Below are 12,911 nucleotides of genomic sequence, written 5' to 3' on the forward strand. Positions count from 1 at the left end.
ATTTAGAGGACGTTTCGGAAATAAAAATAGGAAATTTACCGAAATTTTCAAATTTGCCTTGATTTTTATTGAACTCAAGAAAAATACACAATTTTGTTTATATTCCAACCTGTGAATTAAAAAAATATTATTAGCATTATTATTTAATAAAGGGTATGGCCTTCTCTACTGTTCATTACAGCCCTACATCATCTCTCCATGCTCCTGATCAGGCTGTCGATCTCTTCTTGAGGTACAGCCTGCCACGCTGCATTCACGTCCCGAACCAGATTCCTACCAGTTTCACGAGGCATAGCCATTTTCAAAATTCTTCTTTGTACAGCGTTCCATACGTGCTCGATGGGGTTGAGGTCAGGAGATTGTGCCAGCCAGGATAAGATGTTTAATTGACGAGCATTGATAAACTCATTTACTACTCTGGCTTTATGAGACCGTGAATTGTCATGCCTGACAATGAAGTTTCTCTCAAAATTATTGGCATATGGTAACACGACAGGCTCAAGGACTAAATCACGGTATGTGATTCCTGCTAGAAACCTTTCAAGAAAAACGAGACCGGTTTTTCGGCATAACTGGACTCCTCCCCAGACCATAATTGTTCTACCTTCATAAGGGTGCACTTCCTGAACATGATCCAACCGAATAAGGTTTCCTGGTTCTCTCCATACCCTAAGCCCTCTCGAATCCGGATGAATTCCAAAGCATCACTCATTCGTGAAGAGAATATTGGTCCATTGGTCATTCGACCATTGAACTTGAGCCCACAAATATCGTACCTCTTGATTTCCTCTCGTTAAGAGTTCAGCTCTCCAGGGGCGTCTGCTTCTTAAATTGACCTTCTTAATATATTGCGAACAGTGTCAGGAATAACGGTTACATTATGTGTTTCTTGGAGAAGTAAACTAAGCTCTGGTGCTGTAAGAGTCGGTCGGCGTCGAGCATTTAATTGTAAAAAATGATTTTGCTGAGGGGTAGTAATGCGATGTCGCCCTGTGTGCCTTTAGCAATGCTCCATAACGTTGTGTAATACTAAACAAAGTTATTTGAATGAATCCTGGTCAGTTATCATGAAATCATAGCCAGTACAGGTTAAATTCGAACAATTGATGCTAGGTGCTTTTTATACATTTGACAAAAAATGCAAAAAATCTTCTGCAAATATGCAAAATTTAGAAATAACAAGTGTGACTACTTCGTTTCAATCGAAGTAGAAATAATCGGCCTAGAAATATGTGGTTGTTTATTCAAAAAATTTATTTTTAATGTTAATAAAATGATATCTCTAGATTTTCCAGTGTGTTTAGTTTAATTTTAATTTTTAATATATTTTTTTACTAAATTGCGTGGAAATAAACCAAATATTTATATAAAACCACAACAAAGCGGCCCCATATTAAAAATATAAAAATAAAATATAGAAGATTAATATAGATATCAACCGCAACAAGGACCTTTTGTTTACCGATATTTTTATAATATTGTTTAACGTCAAATTCCTGTTTTCGATATTGGCTGAAGCTTGTTGTTTGTTAGAACTCCATTTTTAAAGAGCAGGGAAAATTTACCGTGGGGTTATATCTATATTTTAGCGCTTCGTATAGATAAAAATTTGAATTCCGCTATCGAGATGAAATAGCAGGCCGTATATTGTATAGAATTTCCTCTTGAAGGTACATGAGATCAAATTTTTCGTAAAAGCATATATTGTTATTTAATATAATGCATTTTTGGCATTTTTATCTATATCTAAACAAAAATTAAAAAAATCGAAAATAGACTATCAGATTACGAGGCAAGCTGTGTTAGGAGATGTTGTACATTTACTTTATGACAGACAAATACCCCATATCTTAATCAAGTCATAGAAAATATATACAGTGCTAACAAAATTCAGGCTAATATCCACGGGGATCTTACTGAACCTAACCTAACCTGTAGAGAAAGGCATAGGACAAGGAGATTCATTAAGCCCGCTTCTTTTTAATATAATTATGGACGAAATAATCAAACAAGTGCGCCATTTAAATGGATACAAAATGGGAGACCGCAATATTACAATTCTGTGTTATGCCGACGACGCTGTGCTATTCGCAGAAAATGAGGACGACCTCCAAAGACTAGTATATCTCTTCAATCTAGTAGCAAAATCTTATAACATGATAACCTCTGCATCCAAAACAAAGAGCCTGACAGCTTCAAAAATACCTATCAGATGCATGATTGTCGTGGATAACACAATAATACAGCAAGAAATGAAATTTAAATATCTCGGTATAGAGTTATCAGGTTATGGCGATATCGAAATTGAGGTAAGACAACAAACAACAAAAGCAATGAGAGTGGCTGGATGTCTGAACGACACCATATGGAAAAATAAATACGTAGGTGTCGAGATCAAGTCACGAATATACAAGGCTATCATCAGACCCATAATGACCTACACAGCAGAAACCAGACCGTATACAGTAAAAACAAAAATATTCTTAGAAACAGGCGAGATGAAAATCCTCCGCAAATTTTTTTTAGAACTTCATTTTGACTACAGACTCTCATGGAACGAACACATAATCAATATTAAAACAGATTGCAGTAAAACCATCCACATCATTAAATGGCTATCCTACTCAAAATTTGGCTGCTCTCAGTCCGTACTTTTTCACCTTTACATCATTTGATAAGATCTAAATTGGATTACGGATTCATAGTCTATTTATCTTGTCCAAAATAATATCTTACTAAACTTAATGTGATTCATAATAACTTAGACTCTTTTCTGGAGCATTCCTTCATATTACTTGTTTACACAGCTTATTGGGTATAATGCCTCTTAAACACCATCAGCAAAATTTGCTATTTCAATACGCTATGTCACTTAAATTCAAACCATTTATCCCAAGGTATAGTTTCTTTTTTCGACCACTTGTTTCTCCAAACATTATACTTGATTCTAGATCCGATAGTCCAGGGCAAGTTTTTTCCAATTTTTGCGAAGATCACAACATCACTATTCCTGAATGCATGCCACTTCGAAATGTCACCACTCTTCCCTGGGAATTAATTTCCCCATCAATAAATAATACACTCATCAAACTAGACAAAAAAAGCACCCCTCCATCTTTAATAATGCAATTATTCTGTCATAATCTACTAAGCTTGCTTGAGTCCCTGCCCTTAAAAAGCAAAATAATTTTGTGTGGTGATCTTAATATTGACTTTCTTAGTGTATGTGCTGCTCAAGAGTTTCTTCAGTCCATTTTTGATTCTTTTGGAATAGCCATGCATGTAGGCTCACCTACCAGAATATCCAATACCAGTTCTAGTACTATAGACTATGTTGTGTCATCTTTTGATCCTAAGTTCATCGCCTGCAACGTCTTTAGCTCGGGTCTCTCTGATCATGAAGCAGTTTTAACTGAATTTTCGATGAAGTCCAAAATCAAAATGCCCCTCGTAAATTATGCCGTATTTTTCAGAAAAGAATGCTCAAAAGTTCAGCCACTTATGTAAAACAACCAACTGGGATACTAGCTCTTATGATGTCGACACCGAATTTTATATTTTCGTAAAAACATTAACCAGTCTAGCGTTCAAATCCTTTCCTATTAGGCCTATAAAAAATAAGCATAATAAACCTTGGACCACTAAAGGTCTATGCATATCTTCTAAAAACATGCGTTCATTATCTCACTTAAAAAATTCTCAGACAGTCTCTTCTTCCACAATAACGTAAAACTATACAGAAAAATTTATCATAAGACTATAAGAGCCGCTAAGGACCTTTATTATAATAGGAGAATAGTCAATTCTGGTAATGTTGCTAAGGAAACATGGTCTATTGTGAATGAATTGAGAAACAAAGCTTCTTTGTGTAGCAATATCTCTCCCTCACCTGAGAACCTTAACGATTACTTTGTAAATGTAGCGAAAAACTTAACTAATACCATAAGTCCTCCTCATGATCCACTTTCTTATCTCTCTAATGATAATGTAAACTTTTGTTTCTTTTTTTCGCAGTACAATTAATACCATCAAAAATAAATCCTCTTCTGGGACCGACGGGCTAAGTTTAAAAATGTTTTCGAGTCTGCCAGAAAGCACTCTAAATCACCTAACAACTTTAATAAACATGTCGTTCCAAAATGGTATTTTTCCAAAATGTCTTAAGACGGCAATATTCATTCCTCTGCACAAAGGAGGAGACAAAGATGAAGCTTCTAACTATCGCCCAATTGCACTCCTTCCAACGCTATCTAAGATCATAGAAAGGTTGGTTAAAAGAAGGCTGGTATCTTTTGGAAGGCTTTTCTGTTTAAGTACAAAATACTTACTGAATATCAATTTGGATTTCGAAGCAACAAGTCCACAAATGACGCTATGTTTTCCCTGCTTAATAATGTTTACTCCAGCCTAAACAACCATCATTCTACAGCAACAATTTTCTGTGATTTTTCTAAGGCGTTCGATTGTGTAAATCATAAGATCTTAATTAATAAACTGCAGCACTGTGGGTTCAGGGGATCATCTCTCGAATCGTTTAAGTCGTATCTGAGCGACAGAAGTCAACTTGTGAGGGTGGATACCACGTTGTCTTCTAGCAAGCCAATAGAATGTGGAGTACCACAAGGCCCAGTACTAGGCCCTATTTTGTTTCTTCTTTTTATTAACGACATTGCTAACATAAACATCAGTGGCAAAATATGTCTTTTTGCGGATGACACTAGCTTCACTTGGAACAACAAGGACATCACGGCACTTCATAGGATTATATCAAATGACTTAATCACCATTAAATCTTGGTGCGATTCGAACCTCCTGACTCTCAACATTTCTAAAACTAAAGCTTTGTCGTATAAAAACTCGTTGCAGCCTTTTGTACTTAACAACACCACCATTGACGTCGTCAAATCTGTAAAGTTCTTGGGGCTTGTTGTGGACAATTCTCTGAAATGGGACATACATATCGAAGCTTTGTCAAAAAATTGAGCTCTGCCTGTTTTGCATTAAGGTACTGTTTCTAAGGAGCTTAACTTGTCAGTGGCTAGAACTGTTTATTATGCACTTTTTGAGTCGCACCTCAGGTATGCCCTTCCATTCTGGGGTACGTGTTGTGCGACTCAATTTGACCGCATTTTCAGGCTCCAGAAGAGAGCTGTTCTATATTCACTGGGACTAACAGCAGAACTCATTGCCGGGACTTTTTTAAAAAATTAAAAATATTGACTCTTCCTTCCTTATTTATATTTGAATCCGTTTGCCTAATACGTAAACATGTATCAGCTTCTCAAGAAAGGTCATCTCACACTTATCCACTCAGGAACGCGGAGCAAGATCTTTATCTACCTACCCCACGGTCAGAGTTAGTTAAAAGTTCAATATTATAGAACTCGAAAAAAATGCACAATCACCTGCCATTTGAAATCAAATCCATAACATCATTTTTTTCATTTCGCAGAGCATTGAACTTTTATTTACTAGACAAGGCTTTCTACGCCGTAAATGAATTATATTTTGAAAATAAAATTTGATCTTGTAAACACTGGTCTAATATTTGCTATTGCTATATTTACTAATGACATCGAAATGAATTTATTTAGGGGTCATTGATATTTTACTATAAACTAACTAAATATTTTTGAATATTATTTTTATTTTTTGTTCTTTGACATTATAAACATTTATAAATGTTTATTTTAACAATAAGACTGACAATATTATTTGTATAATGTTTTGTATTATCTTTTGTTTATTTGTTTGTGTACCTTGTTTTTTTACTTTGTTTGTTAGTTTACCTTAGTCTACAAATTGAAAAATTTTTTGACAATAAAGGCATTTATTTATTTATTTATTTATTTAATAAAAGCGTCATTTTACGGTATTATTCAAGATCTATCTCCAGATGATATAATATACACGGACGGTTCCAAATTCTCCTAGGGAACAGGATGCGCCGTATTTCATAACAATATGTCTTATAAATATCGCTTACTTCCTACCACCAGCATCCTTTGTGCCGAACTTTTTGCGGTCACTGTCCAGAAGTGAGGAAGTCATTTGGAATCGGCTCAGGTTGGCTCACTGCCATTTCTCCCATTCTTTCCTTTTAAAAGGCGACCCCCCGCCTAACTGCTCTCATTGTGGCAACCAATTAACAGTGTACCACCTCCTAATAGAATGTCTTTTCTTCAATAACTTAAGACAATCATTTGGTCTGAATGACGATCTGGCTTCCGTTCTTGATGCTAATAACCTACATTTTTTGTTCCAATTTATTAGGGCATCGGATTTGGGATCATACTTACTGCGTTAATTTAACTTTAATTTGATCAATACCGCTAAATGGCCCAGCAGCTGATACGGCTTATATAAAATCCTCCTTCCTCCTCCTCCTCCTCCGCAAAATCACTCTGCTAGATAGAGAACGAAGCGACAACATAAGGCAAACATGCAAGGTGGATAGCATTAATGAATGGGTATGGAGCAGAAGTCGCGAATGGAATGAACATAAAAGCCGAATGGACGAGGAAAGAATAGTAAAGTCGGCTCGAGACAAATCACCACTGGGAAGAAGAAGTACGGGAAGGCCAAGAAAAAGTTGGTGTAACTAATATCTTTATAATTTGCTCTATTGAAACTGTAGGTATGTGAAGAATGAACAGGCAATCTGCCTAATATAGAGTCGGAGGAAGAAGAAGAAGAAAATGACTAATGTTCAACATTTACAACTTTTTTCTACCGTAAACTCTGACGTGTCTATAACATAACCATGCACCAGTTGTTCGAGAAGGCTTTTCACAATTATGTGTCAAATGCCACGAACATATCATAGTTTGGTGTGTCAGACAGTGATTTTCTTTTAATCAAAATATTTTTCGAAACAACCAATAAATTGATTATAATTATACAGGGTGAGTTTCCTACGATGTTCTCTATGGGTATCTCGGAAACTACTGGAGATAGAGAGTCGGTTAAATGGGCAAAGAATTGCAGTTTTGTGGGGTCATAAATATGCGCCTTTCAGATTTTTGAAAAAGTTTATGGCTTACTAGATATTTCGAAAAAAACAAATTTCGGCTATTTTAAAAATTGTCTCTAATTCCATTATAAGCTATTTTAGACAAAAAGTTTTCAGATAAAAGTTGTAGATAATCACATCCTTAATGAGACTGCGTCCTCCGTTTTTTTTCTAAAGCCTGTCATTTTTGACATATGACACAAACATATGTTTTTTTAAATGGAAACCATAGTTGGCCATGACTTCATAAAAAGCGCCATTTTGTAAGCTTTTCAGCGATATAAGATATAATATGTTTTCTTCGAAAAATTACTGAGTTATAGCCAATTCTTATCATTTTTAAATAATTTCACTTAGCCATGGAAACAAGTTTAATCGTCTTTGCTCTCAGAAATGCGAAGCTGTTACATCCAAACTTTATAAATTAAAATAAACAAAAATTGTTAATATGATTTTTTCAAATGAAGAAAAGCGTGTAGGATTATTGGTTCAACTTTTTTTAACCATATATTTTCGAGGATACGTTGACCGGTGAATGTTACGTTTTTTAGAGAGCGGTTTTTAAGACATGTTAGAAAAGTTAAATTTAGTTATAGCCAATTTTTATCTTTCTTGACTAATTTCACTTAGATTGCATGGTATTCTTATTCTGTTATGATTTGTAACTTATAAAAAGTCAGAATATATTACTAAACGGTTCTTTACAATTTACATTACACAAACTAAAACTTAAAAAATAATATCACTACATACACTTTAAGTTATTTTAGAAAATGTTCAAAAAATCCGGCATTGTTTTAAGTTGCATCTTTTTAAAACTGAATTACTACCTATTCTCATAGAAGAACCTGTCGACTTAATTAAACTTTTCTCGTACCTTCACTTCTAGTGCCTCTATTAATTCATAAGTTCTTTTGTAAACCTTATTGTTACCTATACCGCATAAAAAATTCTAAAATGGATAGGATGGATCAGGTGATCGGGGAGGCCCATGCAATTAGTCCACCTCTTCCTATCCTTGCGTTTGTATAATTATGATATAAATAATTTTTAACATTTCTCTCGTTATGGGGGGTGGAGGGTGATGTGTCATAATGAAAGTCATGTTGGAACCACTCTATTGATGCGGGGTGGTGTGTCATAATGAAAGTCATGTTGGAACCACTCTATTGATGCGCGAGTATCTACACGCTTTTCTTCATTTGAAAAATTCATATTTACAATTTTTGTTTATTTTAATTTACAAAGTTTGGATGTGACAGCTTCACATTTCTGAGAGCAAAGGCGATCGAACTTGTTTCCATGGCTCACTAAGTGCATTTTTTTAAAAATTATAAGAATTGGCTATAACTCAGTAATTTTTTGAAGAAAAGATATTATAGCTTATGGATATTAAAGCTATGGTTTCCATTTAAAAAAACCTAAGTTTGTGTCATATGTTAAAAATGACAAGCTTTAGAAATAAACGGAGGACACTGTCTTATTAAGGATGTGATTATCTATAACTCTTGTCTGAATTTTTTGTCTAAAATAGCTTATAATGGAATCAGGGACACTTTTTAAAATAGCCGAAATTTGTTTTTTTTTCGAAATATCTAGTAAGCCATGAACTTTTTCAAAAATCTGAAAGGCGCATATTTATGACCCCACAAAACTGCAATTCTTTCCCCATTTAACCGACTCTGTATCTCCAGTAGTTTCCGGGATACCCATAGAGAACATCGTAGGAAACTCACCCTGTATAAACAGTTATTATTTACATCAAAAAAACTCAGCTTCTTAACAGCTCTTAAGGGACATAAACTAAGGGACCGTTACTACCGTTTTTCCGTTCAAAATATTCTAATAAGGTTGCGATGGGTTTTTTTGCTACGGCTATTAAGCTATCTTGTACACTACGCACTAAAAGAGGTTCTAAACAGGACAATGTTCGACTGCCAGGTCTGCTAGTAAAAAAATCAGCTTAAAGTATCACAGTAATTCATTTAAACCAGTTTTTATTTTTTACTACAATATGATTGGAAAAAAAATCGCGTCAGCGATGGCTATGCTGTCATTTTACATCTAAAATTACATGGAGAACGTCATCGATCTTCATTTCCAAGCCAACTGGACGCCTTTAACAATTAGAAAAAATCTACTAATATATTCTTAAAGAATCTTTTTTAGTTTATCCTTTGAGTAAGGTGTTCGATTTTTAATATTTGAAATAAAATACCTGCAATAATAGCCCAGAAACTCACATGTCCTGCGTGTTTTTTTTTGTCTGTCTGTGCTTGTGTGCGAGCAGACAAATGCGCCCGAAACCCTGAAGAGAATAAAAGGTTATAAAATATTTTTTTAGCAGGTTAAGCACCAGTTTCGTGTTCAACTCGTGAAATATAAGGACGCGAAAGCTTTGCTCCATTTGTTGGAAGACGGAACGACGTGGTATAAGTAGCTTGTTTCACGCGTATAAAAAAGAAGATCATCGTTATGTAAAATTGGAGTTATATACTAGCTTCTTTTTTTTCACGAATATCTATTTTTTATCTGTATTTTTTTCGAAAGTAATTTAACTATTTTTTTTTCTTTCATCAAGTCTTCGAGTGTATTACGCTGTACTTTCGGGTTGCACTCAGGGGTCGGGTAAAGCGGGTGTGTGGCCGAAGGAAATATATGTTATATTTCAGAAATCTGCCTAAGGGCACAAACATAGTGAGGCATCACGATGCGATGCTCGCCAAGATGCTGGCCGCTCTGCTCGCCAGGATGGTAGCCGATGCATCCTACGCGCACTGTTTTAAAACGGCCAATAGGTGCGCGTAGGCATACTGAAGCATTTATCATCGCCGTTTTATTAAGCACCAGTTTATATATTATGTATTATGTATTATATGTTTATGTATTCAATGGCAAACATCAGAAATTATCTATTTCACGTCGCCGTCATGTTGATCGCATAGAATAATATTGAAATCGTGGTTTTGTTATAATATTTAAGTATTTTAGTTTTTTGCTAGTGCAGTTATGAGACAAAAAGGAGATGAAACACTCAGGTACGAGGTTTGTGTGATGTAACGCTGTTTCGGGTAATAAAAAGTAAATGAAAAAGAATTCGAACTAGACGTCGCGCGTCGGCGTCGTGCTGTGTTGTGACAATTTCAAATGTTAATAAAATTGCCGAAAAAATGTTAACGCGTAAAGGAGAGCGTAATTAGGGCGCTGTTGGGTGCAATTACATTCAATAACTCAACTTTCCCGGATGTTCAACTCTCCTGAAACAACCGATTTGATCAAAAGCAAAAAATGGAGTGAGTAAACAAAGTGCTCGTTACCTCATCAAAAAATTAAAAGACATATACTAGAGAGGATAAAATATAATTTGCAATATTAATAGTATACTTTTTTTAATCAACTAGTGATTAAAGTACTTGCTATAACTAAATAAAGTCCATAAACTAATTTCGATTTTGAAAATAGCTACTGTCACTAGAAACTTGCCGTGACGACATCAGCCCTCTTTGTTGCCATTTTATTGAAAAATTGCTCTTTATTCAAAATCTGAGCTAGATAGGTATAGGACACCCTAATATATGTAGTTTGAAAGAGCATTTGAATCTGTTTCGGTTTATTTTAAAAAATAGGTTGTCGTATTTGAAATAACAAAGTTTTTATATAAAATAAATATTTAAAATAAATCATGAATTTTTGGTGCCCCTGTATAAATTTAAGGGAGCAATACAATTTTTCAGTAAAGTTTATTTCTCTATCTTTAAACTCAGCACAATAATTAGTTCTAAAAAGTAGTGTACAGGGTGTTGATAATTTATTTCATTGTAGCATGCATATTTAAATATCTTTAAATATCTCAAAAACCAAAGCTTGTAAACGTATTAGTATATAATAAATGCCTTATTTTGTGTCCAAGGATCCAAATATGAAATAAAATACCGGGTGTTCCATAAGAAAAAATATAGCTTTGGTGTAAATCTTAGTTCTGACATACCCTGTACATTTCAAAATAATTTTAAATTATGCACATGGTCTTCCCACATATGCCCATAAAATATTTTGTTTCTACATATTTCCGTTTTTGTATAATTAACCGAGGCGAATGAGTTGCGCCACTCTGTATATAGGTGTTTCATTTAAAAAGATATTCGCGATCCACTCACACTTTTTTCAGCCACCCTTTAGAAGTTCAAATATTTTCCTCAAATACATCCTAATACATACTTTATGTCTGGACTACAAAATTCATAAGTTTTTTTTTATTATAGGAGCAGCAGATGCCCGACGCACTATTGCCGGACCCTGTAGAATCAAGAGTATTACATTGTTGGTGATAAATTAAATATTAGTATTGTGAACATTTTATTCCACCCAACTCTAGTTCGACATATGCTCACAATTGTGATCCTAAACCGACCAACCAAATGTAAAATTTCAATCATCCGCGTCCGCTTCTCGCAAAAAACAAAAATTTTGTTTCCTAGGAAGCATCGCGCTGAACATAAAGGTACGTGGCGAGGTGCGAGGATCTGGTATGTTTTGACGCATAAATTCGTACAAGCATCGCCGGATGGCGAGGTGAATGGAGCGCATCGCGTCGAGATGAAAACTGCCTCGCACTATGCCATGTTTGTAGGATAGTCGCTATGCATCCTACGCGGACTTACTCGCCGTTTTTAAACAGTCCGCGTAGGATGCATCGCGGCTAGCATCCTGGCGAGCATGACGGCCAGCATCTTGGCGAGCATCGCATCGAGATGCCTCACTATGTTTGTGCCCTAAGACTTAGCCCGATCCTGTTATGTTAAGTAACACCCAAAATTCCAAACACACGTGCTTTGATTAAAGCTGGATTAAGATTTGCAGACCTTCAGCAATTGCCATAAAATAGCGAACAATTTGTTATAAAACCATATCAATTATTATATTACTGTAATCACAAAAACTTCAGTCTATTTCCGTAGTGTAACGGAATTTTAAATTATGTCTTTATTTTCGAGAAATTTTAGTTCAAACAGAAGGAATATTTTATTGATGTTTCACCATCAGAATCTTAAAAATAAAGAAGTTGTCTAAAAATGTGCTACAATACGGATATAGTATAATCCACTATCTTTAATTTCCTTCTTTATTTGTGTAAAAATACTTATCCAGTTTTACATAAAACGTTAAATGCCGAACGCTTATTTTGCTACTTTTTCGGACTAGTGAAATGGACTCTTAAGAGCAATTGTAGATTTTTTAACTTTCCTTGAGAATAATCGAAGATATCAGTCAAGTTATATTTAAATTTGAAACTAAATTTCCTCTAGTGCACAGTGGTTCCCAGATAGGTCATTACTTAGAAATATTAATTTAAAAATGTTTGCATGAAACTGTTAATAATATTTTTTTTATATTCCCCTGTAAACGATACATAATAAATAACGAAATCAAATAAGCCTAGTGTAGAGCCTTTTTTATTAGAAATATCACCTTTTTGCTACTGGTATCAAGCTGACATAAACAGTTTTCAGATAACGCCACTTAATTACTTATTTTTAATAAAATTGATAAAAGCTGTTGCCTTTTCTGTAATGGACGTTCGAAAAGAAGGTAAAAAGGTTCGAAAAGAAAGTAAAAAGGTAACGAAGTACGTTCGAAAAGAACGGCATGATAATACTTGTTGCTTAAAGTATATTGCATATAAATTAATTGCCACTGGCTGCCGCGAATTGCCGCCGGATCTTATACCGGGTGGTTAAAGATTGACTCTTTGTCTTAAAATAAAAGTAACTTATTTTTTCCTCTTCGTGTCAACTTATTTCGTGGACACACTGTATATCAATTGACAATAAAATTGTATTTATAAAATGAAACAACTGTCTCTTTTATTTTTTCAACATTTAAAATAAATTTGACCTCT

The 12,911-nt window shown here is 34.6% G+C and overlaps 1 protein-coding gene across 1 annotated transcript; it reads left to right on the top strand.

Moving 5' to 3' along the window:
• Positions 1–1,991: 1,991 nt before the first annotated feature.
• On the top strand, positions 1,992–2,465 carry LOC115890494 (the record flags this gene model as incomplete). Its single annotated transcript, XM_030910737.1, has 1 exon — positions 1,992–2,465. A coding segment is annotated over exon 1 (474 nt), but the record flags the coding sequence as incomplete, so codon positions are not given.
• Positions 2,466–12,911: the final 10,446 nt, after the last annotated feature.

Source organism: Sitophilus oryzae, unplaced genomic scaffold (assembly GCF_002938485.1).
Source record: "Sitophilus oryzae breed Bouriz unplaced genomic scaffold, Soryzae_2.0 scaffold_869_pilon_pilon, whole genome shotgun sequence".
Taxonomy (NCBI): domain Eukaryota; kingdom Metazoa; phylum Arthropoda; class Insecta; order Coleoptera; family Curculionidae; genus Sitophilus; species Sitophilus oryzae.